The sequence below is a fragment of the Coregonus lavaretus genome (genome assembly GCF_964263955.1).
Source record: "Coregonus lavaretus genome assembly, chromosome: 30".
Classification (NCBI taxonomy): Eukaryota; Metazoa; Chordata; class Actinopteri; order Salmoniformes; family Salmonidae; genus Coregonus; species Coregonus lavaretus.
Genome location: NC_140017.1, coordinates 24,440,149 through 24,458,473, shown reverse-complemented (window position 1 = coordinate 24,458,473; position 18,325 = coordinate 24,440,149). Strand labels below are relative to the sequence as shown.

At 44.1% G+C, this 18,325-nt stretch overlaps 1 protein-coding gene across 1 annotated transcript in view; it reads right to left on the bottom strand.

The window, feature by feature from the left end:
• Nucleotides 1–5,145: 5,145 nt before the first annotated feature.
• Nucleotides 5,146–18,325, bottom strand: part of LOC311106081 (protein moonraker-like) — a 47,814-nt gene continuing 34,634 nt past the window's right edge. The window contains 2 exon segments of the mRNA XM_084148381.1: nt 5,146–8,596; nt 9,751–9,987. Of these exon segments, the coding sequence (XP_084004507.1) occupies nt 8,443–8,596; nt 9,751–9,987 (391 nt within the window). The 3' untranslated portion in view covers nt 5,146–8,442.

Here is an 18,325-nt window from a genome sequence, read left to right as displayed (position 1 = left end):
GTCTCAACACCGCCCTGTGCAATTGGGTCCTGGACTTCCTGACGGGCAGCCCCAGGTGATGAAGGTATGAAACAACATTTCCACTTCACTGATCCTCAACACTGGGGCCCCACAAGGGTGTGTGCTCAGCCCCCTCCTGTACTCCCTGTTCACCCATGACTGCGTAGCCATGCACGCCTCCAACTCAATCATTAAGTTTGCAGACGACACAACAGTAGTAGGTTTGATTACCAACAACGATGAGACAGCCTACAGGGAGGAGGTGAGGGCTCTCGGAGTGTGGTGTCAGGAAAATAACCTCTCACTCAACGTCAACAAAGCAAAGGAGATGATCGTGGACTTCAGGAAACAGCAGAGGGAGTACCCCCCTATCCACATCGACGGGACAGCAGTGGAGAAGGTGGAGAGTTTTAAGTTCCTCTGCGTACATATCACTGACAAACTGAAATGGTCCACCCACACAGACAGTGTGGGGAAGAAGGCGCAACAGCATCTCTTCAACCTCAGGAGGCTGAAGAAATTTGGCCTGTCACCTAAAACCCTCACAAATATTTACAGATGCACAATTGAGAGCATCCTGTCGGGCTGTATCACCGCCTGGTACGGCAACTGCACTGCCAACAACCGCAGGGCTCTCCAGAGGGTGGTGCGGTCTGTACAACGCATCACCGGGGGCAAACTACCTGCCCTCCAGGACACCTACAGCACCCGATGTCACAGGAAGGCCAAAAAGATAATCAAGGACAACTACCAACCGAGCCACTGTCTGTTCACCCCGCTATCATCCAGAAGGCGAGGTCAGTACAGGTGCATCAAAGCTGGGACAGAGAGACTGAAAAACAGCTTCTATCTCAAGGCCATCAGACTGTTAAACAGCCATCACTAGCACAGAGGCACTGCTGCCTACATACAGACTTAAAAATCACTGGCCCTTTAATAAATTGAACACTAGTGACTTTAATAATGTCACTTTAATAATGCCACTTTAATAATGTTTTCATATCTTGCATTACCCATCTCTCGGTGCAGGTCCTTCAGAAGGGGGTATCGCTGGTCTGGGTGGGGTGTCCGTTGCTCTGTTGCTCCTGTGTGAGGTGCTGGGGCTGCGGTTGAGGGTGACGTCCTTCAGGGTCCTGGCAAAAGTTGGGATTGCGTCAGGACAGCGACGGGTGAGGTTGTGTCTCTCTCTGGCGGGAGGTAAGCTTGGCTCATATGGTGTCGAGTAAAGATTAAACCATGTATTTAGATTGTAGGTAGGTAGGTATTGTAGTTAGGTATTGTAGGTATTTATCTAGGTAGTTATTGTAGGTAATTATTGTAGGTAAGTATTGTATTCGGCTGAGCCCGGTGAAGCACGAGGCTAGCTAACTCACTACCTGGACCAATAATGCTAGCTAGCTAGCGGGTAGCTACTGGTAACTATTAGCAACTGTGGATAGTTGTTTCCAATGTTATTCCACGCTTAAGAGTACCTGTAATTATGCCAGCTAGCTACCTACCATTCAGCTGTTTTTCTAACCTCATTATCTGAAGCGTTAACGTTAGGTAGTTAGTAGCTACTGTACTCGAAATGTAGCTACCTGGATAGCTAACTAAACAATAGCTGGAACGACCTAGCGTTAATATTTGGAGACGCTTTCTCTCCGTTGGGACAGACGCGAACTGGCTGAATCGATTCAGTGGCTAGCTTTGCACTTAACTGGCTAACAGTAGCTATAATTTTTGTTTTGTTTTTACATACTGGTAACCAGAGTCGTTCAAGGGAATTCGGGACATGGGTGACTAGCTAACGTTAGCTTGGCTCTCTGTGTGTTCGTGCCGTGGGAGGAGGGGTTAGTTCGTTGGCAGAGAGCAATGGCTAGCTAGTATGCTAACTATTCTAGCTAACTAACTGGCTGAATAAGTTGACGACGTACTCACTCAAACTGTCAAAACTACCCCAAAACTTTACACAACGTTAGACACGGACACGAATGATCTGCTTGGCGTGTTAACACACTGGTGGTTTTTTGTAACCGAGTATTGGTGCTAAACCGTGTTATTGGAGGCTGGCATGCTAGTTGGCTTTGGCGTCATATGATTCGGTGTACCAAGTTAGCTAGCTGAATAAACTAAGTTAGAGTCTATTCCTAGAAACATTGAACCGCTGTAGTTTACAACAATTATAATTTCTAAAGTGGAAGTTGGGAGAGTTATATTTGAGTGTTTCAGTGAAACGTAAGTGAGGGAGGCCCCGCTCTCTCGCTTTCCCAGATGTTTAGTTCATTTCATTCCGATCTCCTTTGCATTATTGTAGCCTTTCTCTGTAGCCTGTCAACTATGTGTATGTCTATCCCTGTTCTCTCCTCTCTGCACAGGCCATACAAATGCTGTTGCCACTCTAATCTGGTGGTCCCTGCGCGCACGACCCACGTGGAGTTCCAAGTCTCTGGCAGCCTCTGGAACTGCCGTTCTGCGGCCAACAAGGCAGAGTTCATCTCAGCCTATGCTACCCTCCAGTCCCTCGACTTCTTGGCGCTGACGGAAACATGGATTACCACAGAAAACACTGCTACTCCTACTGCTCTTTCCTCGTCTAACCATGTGTTCTCGCATACCCCGAGAGCATCTGGTCAGCGCGGCGGTGGCACAGGAATCCTCATCTCTCCAAAGTGGACATTCTCTCTTTTTCCCCTGACCCATCTGTCTATCTCCTCATTTGAATTCCATGCTGTCACAGTCACTAGCCCATTCAAGCTTAACATCATTGTCATTTATCGCCCTCCAGGTTCCCTTGGAGAGTTCCTCAATGAGCTTGACGCCTTGATAAGTTCCTTTCCTGAGGATGGCTCACCCCTCACAGTTCTGGGTGACTTTAACCTCCCTACGTCTGCCTTTGACTCATTTCTCTCTGCCTCCTTCTTTCCACTCCTTTCCTCTTTTGACCTCACCCTCTCACCGTCCCCCCCTACTCACAAGGCAGGCAATACGCTTGACCTCATCTTTACTAGATGCTGTTCTTCTACTAATCTCACTGCAACTCCCCTCCAAGTCTCCGACCACTACTTTGTATGCTTTTCTCTCTCGCTCTCCTCCAACACTACTCACTCTGCCCCTACTCAGATGGTAATGTGCCATCGCAACCTTCGCTCTCTCTCTCCCGCTACTCTCTTCTCTTCCATCCTATCATCTCTTCCCTCTGCTAAATCCTTCTCCCTCCGATCTCCTGATTCTGCCTCCTCAACCCTCCTCTCCTCCCTTTCTGCATCTTTTGACTCTCTACGTCCCCTATCCTCCCGGCCGGCTCGGTCCTCCCCTCCTGCTCCGTGGCTTAACAACTCATTGCGAGCTCACAGAAGAGGGCCCCGGGCAGCCGAGCGGAAATGGAGGAAAACTAGACTCCCTGCGGACCTTTCATCTTTTCACTCCCTCCTCTCTACATTCTCTTCCTCTGTTTCCGCTGCTAAAGCCACTTTCTACCACTCTGAATTTCAAGCCTCTGCCTCTAACCCTAGGAAGCTCTTTGCCACCTTCTCCTCCCTGCTGAATCCTCCTCCTCCTCCCCCTCCCTCCTCCCTCTCTGTGGATGACTTCGTCAACCATTTTGAAAAGAAGGTTGACGACATCCGATCCTCATTTATTAAGTCAAATGACACCGCTGGTCCTGCTCACACTGCCCTACCCTATGCTTTGACTTCTTTCTCCCCCCTCTCTCCAGATGAAATCTTGCGACTTGTGACGGCCGGCCGCCCAACAACCTGCCCGCTTGATCCTATCCCCTCCTCTCTTCTCCAGACCATTTCCGGAGACCTTCTCCCTTACATCACCTCGCTCATCAACTCATCCTTAACCGCTGGCCATGTCCCTTCCGTCTTCAAGAGAGCGAGAGTTGCACCCCTCCTCAAAAAACCTACACTCGATCCCTCCGATGTCAACAACTAAAGACCAGTATCCCTTCTTTCTTTTCTCTCCAAAACTCTTGTGCGTGCCGTCTCTAGCCAACTTTCCTGTTATCTCTCTCAGAATGACCTTCTTGATCCAAACCAGTCAGGTTTCAAGACTGGTCATTCAACTGAGACTGCTCTTCTCTGTGTCACGGAGGCTCTCCGCACTGCTAAAGCTAACTCTCTCTGCTCTTATCCTTCTAGACCTATCCGCTGCCTTTGATACTGTGAACCATCAGATCCTCCTCTCCACCCTCTCCGAGTTGGGCCTCTCCGGCGCTGCTCACTCTTGGATTGCATCCTACCTGACAGGTCGCTCCTACCAGGTGGCGTGGCGAGAATCTGTCTCCGCACCACGTGCTCTCACCACTGGTGTCCCCCAGGGCTCAGTTCTAGGCCCTCTCCTATTCTCTCTATACACCAAGTCACTTGGCTCTGTCATATCCTCACATGGTCTCTCCTATCATTGCTACGCAGACGACACACAATTAATTTTCTCCTTTCCCCCTTCTGATAACCAGGTGTCGAATCGCATCTCTGCATGTCTGGCAGACATATCAGTGTGGATGTCGGATCACCACCTCAAGCTGAACCTTGGCAAGACGGAGCTCCTCTTCCTCCCTGGGAAGGACTGCCCGCTCCATGATCTCGCCATCACGGTTGACAACTACATTGTGTCCTCCTCTCAGAGTGCAAAGAACCTTGGCATGACCCTGGACAACACCCTGTCGTTCTCTGCTAACATCAAAGCGGTGACCCGATCCTGCAGGTTCATGCTCTACAACATTCGCAGAGTACGACCCTACCTTACACAGAAAGCGGCACAGGTCCTAATCCTCCCGTCTGGATTACTGCAACTCGCTGTTGGCTGGGCTCCCAGCCTGTGCCATTAAACCCCTACAACTTATCCCAACTTATCCAGAACGCCGCAGCCCGTCTTGTGTTCAAACTTCCCAAGTTCTCTCATGTCACCCCGCTCCTCCGCACACTCTATTGGCTTCCAGTTGAGGCTCGCATCTACTACAAGACCATGGTGCTTGCCTACGGAGCTGTGAGGGGAACGGCACCACCTTACCTTCAGGCTCTGATCAGACCCTACACCCAAACGAGGGCACTACGTTCATCCACCTCTGGCCTGCTAGCTCCCCTACCTCTACAGAAGCACAGTTCCCTTGCTACCCCCCCCCCCCCCCCTGAGGATACAGCATGGGTTGTTCATTAAAAATGGTTTATTCAAAAACAAATATAAATACATGGTTTATCAAACACAATAAGCATTTTGAAAACAAGCACACAATATTGTTCCGAAGTAAACAAACAAAAAGCAAACAGACAGAGAATCAGTAGGAAGGCAAAGGCTGGTGGTGGATGGATGTTTATCACGTTACGCTTGTTGGTTTCCATCAAGGCTGAAAATCATTGTTCTAGCCCTTAGGGTTTACTCCAGTAAGACATTAAGGGAGCCCTCAAACAGTCATAGGATGGAAGACTTGCCTGTCAGTATCAACAAACTGGATTTAGCCCACTGAGGTACAGCACTAGACATACAATGAGTGTACAAAACATTAAGAACACCTGCTCTTTCCATGACATAGACTGACCAGGTAAAAGCTATGATCCCTTATTGAGGTCACCTGTTAAATCCACTTAAATCAGTGTAGATGGAGGGGAGGAGACAGGTTAAAGAAGGATTTTTAAGCCTTGAGACAATTGAGACATATTGTGTATGTGTGCTATTCAGAGGGTGAATGGGAAAGACAAAATATTTAAGTGTCTTTGAACAGGGTATGGTAGTAGCTGCAAGGAGCACTGGTTGGAGTGTGTCAAGAACTGTAACGCTGCTGGGTATTTTCACACTCAAATGTTTCCCGTGTGTATCAAGAATGGTCCACCACCCAAAGGACATGCAGCCAACATGGCACAACTGTGGGAAGCATTGGAGTCAGCATGGGCCAGCATCCCTGTGGAACGCTTTCAACACCTTGTAGAGTCCATGCCTGAGGGCATAAGGGGGTGCAACTCAAAGCACCTGATCTCAGCACTCAGAACCAATCGTCTTTCTGCACTACTGGATTTGTCCCATTTCTGTACCAGTCTGTCATAAGAGACATTGGGCTGCTCCAGAGTGAGGGTCAGTAGGTTCTAGCAGAAAAGCAGCCAAGAGATGAACCCATGTGCAGATAGTCTACTAACAACAATGAACGTTGCACCTCAAGTCTGAAATAAATACCTTTTGCCGTTTAGCCATCCACACAGACTTAGCTTTCAATACATCTTCAAATTCTAACCATGGATAAGTGTTTCACATTTGATAACTAGCCCTGACTGCCACTGCTTTAAGATTACCCACAGCCTTGTATTGAGGGGGAAACAAGGTTGTTTCTCTCTCGTTGCTGATGCAGAGATTTTATAGGTCAGACTATATGATGACGTCAGGGAGATCACAGCCCAGGGAGAGCACATACTGTGCTGATCAATTTCTCAACTGGAGCAGCTGCAATCCTCTTCCATATCCACACCCAGAGCATGGCTCTAACTACTACAATCTCTTCAGTAGTTGTTCAGAGTAACAGAATATCACTGGTTCTGTAAATAGGTAAATATGTCCATATGGGTCCTATAGAGAGAAAAATGATCTCACTTGGGTGAAGATCATATCCAATTTTCAAAGAATTTTGAAAAGTGCCAGCCATCAGCTGAACTGTCCCTGAGGGAAACCTAAAATGATTCTATCCAGCCTGAATGGACATTATTGCCTCAAAATTAGTCACTGTGTGTACCACAGAATTCATATTATCATGAATAGTCAATATTCATGGTCACATGAATTCTGTCTTTGACAAGGATAATTATACTGGCTAACATACTGTAGGGACAGGCCATTTTCACCATTAGAACAGTGGAAAAGGAGACCCAGTCCTGTATCTGGGTGGCTGTAGTTCCCATTGATAAAGCAAGATACATCTCATTTAAAAAATATGTTATAATACTGATATCATTAAGGTTATCAAGTGAATCACCTAATACCTCATTTTGACAAAATAAAACCTAAAATTGTACCAGTAAAAGGTTATTACAAAATAAACTTTGGGCATCAGTATAAAACAGTCTGCCACGAATGTGCCATAAAACATCACAATAAGAAAATGCATCAAAGCACACAAAACCAATTTCATTATGTTCAAAATAGATCATAGACAGAGATCTTGTTGTTCTGTTTGTTAATTGTGTTGATAATACATTTCTGTGATGAGTCTTTGTTGGCTGTCTGGGGCGGGAGGTGGCACATTCACAACCTAGGTATTAAAAGACAGCATTCAGCACCATGACAATGAAAAATAATTCGAAATTAGCCATTCTGAATCTCACAGACAAACAATATTAGTTTTCAATTTCAAGTATTCTTCAATTCAAAAACTCCTATTATAATGCTGCGATGGCTCCTAGACTCCAATTTGTGTAGAGCTCTGGGATGAAACAGAACTGTGAGAGTGAGGCATGTGTACGTGCATAAGCCTGTGTAAGCCTGCATGTATTCAGACACCCACACAAAACACAGTTGGCGGAGAGAAAGAGGGTCTGATTCAGAGTGAGCTAATTCACTCAGTCACTCTGTGTCCCCTGCCACAGTCAGTTCCCCTAGGGGCCAACTCAACATCTGAATGTGTCTCTCTCCTCCTTCACAGCTGCTTTCAAGTCTCTCTCCGGGGCCTGAGAACATCCGCCACACCAGTAAAGGCTCCCTCATCCAATGTGCACTCATGATATATGCTCTCTCATTGAATTTAAAATGACTCATTTGGCTAACATACAGTATTTGGTGCATGCCATAGCAAGTGAAGCACACAATTTCAATGAATGCAATATACTATCCGGATTTCCTGTTACTCAATGAATCGTGCCCTTGGCTTGCTCTCCCCCTATTGTCAATTCCCCAAACAATTAATTTACTTCCATGTTTCAATGTGGAAATGGAAAGCGTGAGTAATCCTCTGGGAGAGGTTTATATATGGAAAGAGGGGAGACATAATCTTCTAATCCTCTGTAATGTCATAATGTTCTCTCTAAGCTTTTCAAAACTAACTTTCCCAACGGAATTCACCCATCCCTCTGTAAGAACTACAGAAAGGAACCTGCCAAATAGGAATAATCTGCATTGCGTTTGTTCCATTCTATTCTGAATCTATTCTGAATGTTGTCACATCAATGCAATCAGGATGTTTTCCAATTATCCTTTTTTTTCACAGTTCTTTCACCATTTTAGTAAAAACCGATGCATCACGCAGTATTTAACACAAATAAATATATATATAAACATTAACCCAGTCAAAACTGAAATCTCATTAGCTGGCTAAAAGCTAAAGAATAGGCAAGCTCGTTCTACATCGCCCGGTGGCCGGGGTGGGCGGAGTTTGCACATTTTTGACCATTCCGTTGGTCCTGAATTGAAATATCCACCTACGCAGTACACCTGGCGATGCAAACCTAACTCGCCCAATGTCCGTGAAGAGGAAGAGGTCTATTGGCTGTCTAACGGTGGAACTGAAGCAGGAGGTGACGTGATTGGTTGAAGGAACTCGGAGGTGAAGACAGCCTCTGCATACTCCTCACAGACGTCCTGGAACTCTGCTGCAACGTCAGCCAGGACCTCAGACATAAGCTCCTCTGCCAGACTGGGAGCAGAAGGAAAAGGAAATGTAAGGAGTCCCTGAACTAAACAAAAAAATAAAGTTGTATAGAAGCTTGTGTGCTTACCAAAAAAAGTATTTTAAGGGTGCACATGCAAAAAATACAAGTTTGTTCTTCCTTAGTCTTTTTAAATCAGACAGAGGGAGGGAGCACACATCAGGGACCACACCACACACTGACTGGTATGGGCAGCTTATTAACAACATCTGACTCTGATGAGTGAGAATTGCAGGCTAATTGACGTGGCATTTTCCACCATATTTTCCTTGATACTGGAGTAATTGGACTGGTCCCTCTAAAACAACCTCCCTCCCCCACAAAATGAAAAATAGGAGTTCCCCACATTCAAAGTTCAGATGCATAGCTCAAGAGGATGGCATATGATTGTCTCTCCTGTCATCTCTCTCTCTCTCTAAAAGTAACGAGGCAACAATAGTAGTTCTCCCTCGGGCTGGCAGGGTTGGTTTTCTTCACTCACTTCTTTTGCAGCAATTCACACTCCCACACACGAATATGGTGAGAGGAGAGAGAGGCATCTCCAAATGCCAGACCTGAGTATCTGCCCTTTGGTACAGTTAAGAAAAATTGCGAGATTATTCAATTACATCTGCTTCTCTTAGAAATGTCTGAATATGATGCGTTTCTGATCCATCACACTAATGCATTCAGTATGCTCATAGAGACAAGGGGGATTCTCTGCATTGCACCAACTTAATAATTATTTAAATATGCAAATGTATTGGTGGGCTAGAATAACAACTGTGAACTCCAGAGACCAGATACTGTAGCGCAGTATGCTAAACCATGCAGTCACATGCACCCCACAACTAGTCAAACACTGGGCCTAATGTTTGAATAAGCAAAGAGCACAATGTTTGGGAAAGAGTTGTGTAGCCAGGTGAATAATCCATCCTCCTACACACGGTGTCATTCATAACTGGGTAGCAAATAAGACAAATCTGTAGAGGTGGCTTAGGGGACAACAAACCCAAGCAGTAACATTTGCATTTGAGAAAGTGAAACATTGAAAAGTATTATAGTTGTGCCTGTACTGCTAGGCTGCGTCTCAAATGGCACTAGTAAGACTGTACCCATAGGTCCCTGGTCAAAAGTAGTGCCATTTGTTAGTCCATCTCACCTATCTGCAACAGCCCAGGGGTTGAAGCTGCCCACAGCATTGTGGGCTACCAGGCGGAGGTAGGCCTCGTGGTCCTGTCTGTACTGCTGGATACTCCTCTGCATGCTGGCTGGCACAGAGAGTCGCATCCCCTCTCCCCTCCTCTCCCCTGGGGCTGGGAAGGTGCTGCTGTTGCTGCGGCCAGGTTGACCTGGGGAGTCCTCCTCCCTGATGCTGCCCTCAGACAGGACACTGTGGCTGTAGAGAGACAGACAGGGTGTTCAGGCTGTGGGGAGAGAGAGAGAGAGAGACACATACAGGATGCTCAGGCTGAATACCAGACTGATGGAGCTTCACACCATATTTTCATTACATTGTCCTCCTCTCCATTCAGTACGTTTCAATTGTGTACATCTGTCAATGGAAGTGGAAAAGCAGCAGCTTGGAATAGAACTGCTATTCAACGAGGTAGGGGCCGGAGCCAACTGCCATATTGAGAGGCGCCCGAGTCGGTTGGAAGAGCAAGGAGGCCCCTGGTAACCGAACAACCTCTTCATAGAGCCATGTCCTCACTGTGGTCCCGAAGAGGCACACAGAGAGAGAGAGGAGGTTGAGAGGGGTGTGAATTTAGTCAGCCGGTGATTGTCAAGCAAATAACTGTCGGTCTCACGGTAATTGACCGTTAATTAACATAAACACATTTAGCATCTCCTGGCTTCCACACATAGTCTACAAGCCATTTAAAAAAGTATAATAAATCCATATAATATAGCCTACACCATCACAATAAATCCATTATTTATTTTAGACAGGTCTAAAGAAGCATGATATGAAGAAAATGTAATATATTTCAGAAGAACAGAATAACATACTGAGTTGTCCTGATGTTAGGTCCTGATGTGGCTATGCCAAATGGCTGTGGGCTACACTAGTTTATTTAGCAGACAAGATTAGCTTATAATTCCATTGCATTATTTTATATAATTTTATAGTATGAAGAATACAACTGAACAAAGCTGAATAAAATATAAATATTTTCTCCAAACGATTTGAGGGAGTGTGCACATGCAGCTATTCTGTGTTGAGCGGTTAACAAAGAAATAGGTACTCCTATATGCTAAATTTAGAGTTATTAATGCAACTTCAGTTGTTCAAATGTTGGGCTATATGTTTAGATGTTTAATACATTGTAAGGCTGCATGATGAGACTCTAATGATGATTTGAAAAAAGTCCCTTGAAAGGCATGAGCTCTGCTTAGTTTTTTGCGCAGGCTGTACACACTTCAATAGTCTCTCCATTACAATTTGACAAGCACTTGATAATGCCTCGAATTTCATGGTGGCGTCCCCTTTGTGGCCGTAATGTACCCTAAAACAATCCATGCCTTTTGCGGCCCGGAGCAGCATTGTGCCCTTCTCCCAGAGAGTGCTGCGCAATCCAAAGCGCCTCTCACTCACATGGCTCTCCATCACGTGATCGGGTCTTTCTCATAGGCTACAAGTGAAGACAGACACATCGGGGACGCAACTGCACGCATCCTTATCCAATTCCGAGGTGCATATTGAAGATATTAGAAGAACTGTCAACATGTACTTTTCGTCAGCCAACAAGATGAGTAGTACTGATGAACAGCAAAGGCACTAGCCTATGTCAATCTACTATCCCCCATAGTACAAAAGTCGACCTATTCTATTCTGTGCAAGAAATAAATATTCCAAACATAGTCTGGGACAGTTGTGGGATGTGATAGATCCCAAATTAATACAACCACTAGCATCAAAAAACCTTTTTTATGCAATGTGGCTGACACAACAGATCAGAACGTTTAGCTTTAAATGTTAATAAACTATTAGGCTATTTCTTCACATTATAAGCGCAGCAATGCACACATGGTAGTAGGATATAAGTGCGAATGTTCCATTAGTGGAAAACACCATTATCAAAAGTGACCGCAAATGCAATTATGCATGTAATGCTTTAATTATAAAGGTGCATTTTTATGGTGAAAATTATCTTCCCCAAACTTGAAACAGCTGCTTATGTATGCCAGTTAGGCTCTACACCCCTTGTAAAGCGGATTTATGTGCTTAATTTTAAGAAGTTATTTGGCCCTTTAGTTGTGATACAAACCTTATTAAAACATATAGGCCTATGGGCTAGGCTACATGAGGTGTGCAACTATGATTAGAAAAAGTCACAAAAAAAGGCATCATTCACAAGTGATAATATATATTTCACAAGTGATAGGCTTATATTTTCTCCCATCAGACTATTCTTGATTTAATCTTGTCTTTACATATACTAAATTATATATGTGTGACATTTGTTTTGATTTAGAATGGACCATTATCATGCACCTGTATCATGATTCAACCTTGTTTTTTTCAGAGTTCCCCAGTTGTCTTGAAAGCACCATAAATCCAGAGAATGCCAGACTTTGATGACAAAGTTTGATGACAAAATTTGCCCACGAAGGACCGCTGCGCCACCTTCCTGTTCAAGTGAGCACATCACAACAAGGTGAGTCCAAATATGTCTTGTATGCTGCTGCGTATACAGTGAGGGAAAAAAGTATTTAGTCAGCCACCAATTGTGCAAGTTCTCCCACTTAAAAAGATGAGAGAGGCCTGTAATTTTCATCATAGGTACACGTCAACTATGACAGACAAATTGAGATTTTTTTCCTCCAGAAAATCACATTGTAGGATTTTTAATTAATTTATTTGCAAATTATGGTGGAAAATAAGTATTTGGTCACCTACAAACAAGCAAGATTTCTGGCTCTCACAGACCTGTAACTTCTTCTTTAAGAGGCTCCTCTGTCCTCCACTCGTTACCTGTATTAATGGCACCTGTTTGAACTTGTTATATAGTATAAAAGACACCTGTCCACAACCTCAAACAGTCACACTCCAAACTCCACTATGGCCAAGACCAAAGAGCTGTCAAAGGACACCAGAAACAAAATTGTAGACCTGCACCAGGCTGGGAAGACTGAATCTGCAATAGGTAAGCAGCTTGGTTTGAAGAAATCAACTGTGGGAGTAATTATTAGGAAATGGAAGACATACAAGACCACTGATAATCTCCCTCGATCTGGGGCTCCACGCAAGATCTCACCCCGTGGGGTCAAAATGATCCCAAGAACGGTGAGCAAAAATCCCAGAACCACACGGGGGGACCTAGTGAATGACCTGCAGAGAGCTGGGACCAAAGTAACAAAGCCTACCATAAGTAACACACTACGCCGCCAGGGACTCAAATCCTGCAGTGCCAGACGTGTCCCCCTGCTTAAGCCAGTACATGTCCAGGCCCGTCTGAAGTTTGCTAGAGTGCCTTTGGATGATCCAGAAGAGGATTGGGAGAATGTCATATGGTCAGATGAAACCAAAATATAACTTTTTGGTAAAAACTCAACTCGTCGTGTTTGGAGGACAAAGAATGCTGAGTTGCATCCAAAGAACACCATACCTACTGTGAAGCATGGGGGTGGAAACATCATGCTTTGGGGCTGTTTTTCTGCAAAAGGGACCAGGACGACTGATCCGTGTAAAGGAAAGAATGAATGGGGCCATGTATCGTGAGATTTTGAGTGAAAACCTCCTTCCATCAGCAAGGGCATTGAAGATGAAACGTGGCTGGGGCTTTCAGCATGACAATGATCCCAAACACACCGCCCGGGCAACGAAGGAGTGGCTTCGTAAGAAGCATTTCAAGGTCCTGGAGTGGCCTAGCCAGTCTCCAGATCTCAACCCCATAGAAAATCTTTGGAGGGAGTTGAAAGTCCGTGTTGCCCAGCGACAGCCCCAAAACATCACTGTTCTAGAGGAGATCTGCATGGAGGAATGGGCCAAAATACCAGCAACAGTGTGTGAAAACCTTGTGAAGACTTACAGAAAACGTTTGACCTGTGTCATTGCCAACAAAGGGTGTATAACAAAGTATTGAGAAACTTGTTATTGACCAAATACTTATTTTCCACCATAATTTGCAAATAAATTCATTACAAATCCTACAATGTGATTTTCTGGATATTTTTTCTCATTTTGTCTGTCATAGTTGATGTGTACCTATGATGAAAATTACAGGCCTCTCTCATCTTTTTAAGTGGGAGAACTTGCACAATTGGTGGCTGACTAAATACTTTTTTTCTTGTATGTCTTCCATTTCCTAATAATTACTCCCACAGTTGATTTATTCAAACCAAGCTGCTTACCTATTGCAGATTCAGTCTTCCCAGCCTGGTGCAGGTCTACAATTTTGTTTCTGGTGTCCTTTGACAGCTCTTTGGTCTTGGCCATAGTGGAGTTTGGAGTGTGACTGTTTGAGGTTGTGGACAGGTGTCCTTTATACTGATAACAAGTTCAAACAGGTGCCATTAATACAGGTAACGAGTGGAGGACAGAGGAGCCTCTTAAAGAAGAAGTTACAGGTCTGTGAGAGCCAGAAATCTTGCTTGTTTGTAGGTGACCAAATACTTATTTTCCACCATAATTTGCAAATAAATTAATTAAAAATCCTACAATGTGATTTTCTGGAGGAAAAAACTCTCAATTTGTCTGTCATAGTTGACGTGTACCTATGATGAAAATTACAGGCCTCTCTCATCTTTTTAAGTGGGAGAACTTGCACAATTGGTGGCTGACTAAATACTTTTTTTCCCCCACTGTACATGGATTCATGAAGGCTTCTTTCAATGCAGATAACTCCAATAAGGAAAGCATTGGCAAGAATGATGACAAAATATAATACAGTTACTACAGCAAAGTAGAAATACTTCATTTGTCTGATATCACCGTATGCAGCAAGCCTAAAGACCTTGAAGTGAGTAGAGTTCTCCATGGTCCTGGGACTTGGTGAAGATGTGCTGTCAATAGTTGAAGAAGAGTAGACAATCCTCTATAGTACTGTAGCTTAAATATAAGTTAAAACAATGAAATCACAAAGAACAGACAGCCTAAATTGATAATTCCTTTACCTGTTCTTGTTACAGTGATAGATTTGCCCACATCTATACTCACCAATATAGATGGTTTTTCCTATTGTCCTGATAACATAATTAATATCTTTGTATCCTGCACTCATATTATTTATTACATTCAAAGTATGCTAAATCCAAAATGTAGACCGACCATTTCTAATCCATGTTGAACTGCTTAAACTAAGCTCCTCACTTGATTCTTATACTTGTGAGATCAAAAAAAAGTGTTTGCCATGGTGTGGTATGCAAATGCTCACCAATACCTGGGGAAAATTCTATATTTTCAGAGTCAAGGAAACCATATAGAGAAAAACAGATACCTTCAAGGTGTTCAAATGCCTTTCTTAAATTCTATACAAACTACAGTAATTCATAGAGAATAGTAGATTAAACAGGGCATGTCTTGTTGATGTGAAATGGCTAGCTAGTTGGCGGTGCACGCTAGCATTTAATCGGTCACATCACTCTCTCTGAGACCAATAATTAAATTGTTCCTCTTGCTCTGCAAGGGCTGTGGCTTTTGTGGTAACAATGCTTCATGGGTGATGGTTGTTGATATGTTCAGAGGGTCCCTGGTTCGAGCCCAGGTTGGGGCAAGGCGGGGGATGGATGCAAAGCTGTTACAGTACAAATGGTCAGAGGGACATTCTTAAATAAAGAGAGTAGTTTGGTAGGATAGTGCAGCACATCAGAAGAATACACATCTTTAATGTTATTGAACAGGCTGTGTGAGTGGCCTTAGATCCTGTTAAAACAATGTATGTGTGGGGACCCTCTAGTCTGGTACTCTACAATGTAGAAGAAGTATACGACATCACCAATGGGCTGGGCAAGCAATGCTATCAGCGCATTCATTAACCGTTACGTAGGAGTTTTGGTGGGAGCTATAGTCTAAAACCTAGGCCCAGAGCTTTTCCTGCTCAGGTAAAAGTGAGGACCCTTATTATTACTCTGGGCCTACAGTAAACTTTCAGGAACTAACTCCCAGGTGGGATGACAGAAGGTGTGCGTCCCAAATGGCACCCTGCAGCTTTTTTTTCATACTTTTACAGGATGGATGGAATACATTGACCAATGTGTCTTATAAATCCTTCATGACCCTAACTGGATTATTTGGGTCAAACATATCTCACACACAGTGACCCTGGACAAACAAGATGCCTTATCCCAAGAAAGGTAGCTGTCAGATAGCTGGCACACAGATATCATGCTACATTGAACAGTGGGCCCTCAGAAAACATGACATGCATCCAGATTCTAGACAGATTGTGGGAGCTGTTTTGCTAGACTCCAGTGCGGCTTTTGACATTATCAATCATAGCATGGTGCTGGAAAAACTTTACATCCCTTGCTATATTGTGAATTGAGAGTTAACTGTCTAACAGAACACAGTGGGCGTTCTTTAATTTTAGCCTCTCCAACATAATCCAGGTAGAATCAGGCATTCCCCAGGGAAGCTGTGTCGGCCCCTTACTTTTTTCAATCTTTATTAATGACCTGCCACTGGCTTTGGGTAAAGCCTGTGTGTCTACGTATGTGGATGACTCAACACTATACACGTCAGCTACTACAGCGAGTGAAGTCACTACAACACTTAATAAAGAGCTGCAGTCCATTTCAGAATGGGTGGCAAGAAATACAGCTCTGGAAAAAATTAAGAGACCACTGCAAATTTTTCTTAAATCAGCATCTCTACATGTATGACAGCCATTCCATTCCAGTGTCTGTTGAATTCCAACACAGGCACACCTCATTCTACCGAATTAGGTACTGATTAGGTGATCATCTGAACCAAATCTTATTTAACGAGGAAAAGTATAAAAACCACTGCTGTGGTCATCACTATCCTCTTGCAATAGGACCAGCTGGATTAATCAAAAAATAACTATTAACCATGCCAAAAGAGTTGAAAAGGAAAGTTTTGAGTGAGGAAAAGAAGGGTTCAATTCTGTCTTTACTGGCAGAGGGATACAGTAAGCGTCAGGTTGCTTCCATCCTTAAAATGTCAAAGACGGCGGTTCAGAAGAACAAGGTCAAGCAGCAGACATTGGGGACAACAAAGCTACAGACCGGCAGAGGGCGAAAACAACTCTCTACTGACCGGGATGACCGCCAACTCATTTGAATGTCACTCAACAACCGTAGGATGACATCAAGTGACCTACAAAAAGAATGGCAAATGGCAGCTGGGGTGAAGTGCACGGCGAGGACGGTTCGAAACAGGCTCCTAGGGGCAGGGCTGAAGTCGTGCAAAGCTAGAAAAAAGCCCTTCATCAATGAGAAGCAAAGAAAAGCCAGGCTGAGGTTTGCGAAAAACCATAAGGATTTGACCGTAGAGGACTGGAGTAAGGTCATCTTCTCTGATGAGTCCAATTTTCAGCTTTGCCCAACACCTGGTCGTCTAATGGTTAGACGGAGACCTGGAGAGCCTACAAGCCACAGTGTCTCGCACCCACTGTGAAATTTGGTGGAGGATCGGTGATGATCTGGGGGTGCTTCAGCAAGGCTGGAATCGGGCAGATTTGTCTTTGTGAAGGACACATGAATCAAGCCACGTACAAGGTTGTCCTGGAAGAAAACTTTTTCCAGCAGGACAATGCGCCATGCCACACAGCCAGGTCAATCAAGGTGTGGATGGAGGACCACCAGATCAATCATGGCCAGCCCAATCTCCAGACCTGAACCCCATTGAAAACTTCTGGAATGTGATCAAGAGGAAGATGGATGGTCACAAGCCATCAAACAAAGCCGAGCTGCTTGAATTTCTGCGCCAGGAGTGGCATAAAGTCACCCAACATCAATGAGAAAGACTGGTGGAGAGCATGCCAAGACGCATGAAAGCTGTGATTGAAAATCAGATTTATTCCACCAAATATTGATTTCTGAACTCTTCCTAAGTTAAAACATTAGTATTGTGTTGTTTAAAAATGAACATGAACTTATTTTCTTTGCATTATTCGAGGTCTGACAACACATATTTTTGGTTATTTTGACCAGTTGTCATTTTCTGCAAATAAATGCTCTAAATGACAATATTTTTATTTGGAATTTGGGAGAAATGTTGTCAGTAGTTTATAGAATAAAACAAAAATGTTAATTTCACCAAAACACATACCTATAAATAGTAAAACCAGAGAAAGTTATATTTTTGCAGTGGTCTCTTAATTTTTTCCAGAGCTGTATATTAGTCCTAAATATTTCTAAAACTAAAATTATTGTATTTGGGACAAATCATTCACTGAACCCTAAACCTCAACTAAATATTGTAATGAATAATGTGGAAATTGAGCAAGTTGAGGAGACTAAACTGCTTGGAGTAACCCTGGATTGTAAACTGTTATGGTCAAAACATATTGATGCAACAGTAGCTAAGGACGGGAGAGGTCTGTCCATAATAAAGCACTGCTCTGCCTTCTTAACAACAATATCAACAAGGCAGGTCCTACAGGCCCTAGTTTTGTCGCACCTGGACTACTGCCCAGCCGTGTGGTCAGGTGCCACAAAGAGGGACTTGGGAAATGTACAACTGGCCCAGAACACGACAGCACGGCTGGCCCTTAAATGTACATGTATAGCTAACATTAATAATTTGCATGTCAATCTCTCATGGCTCA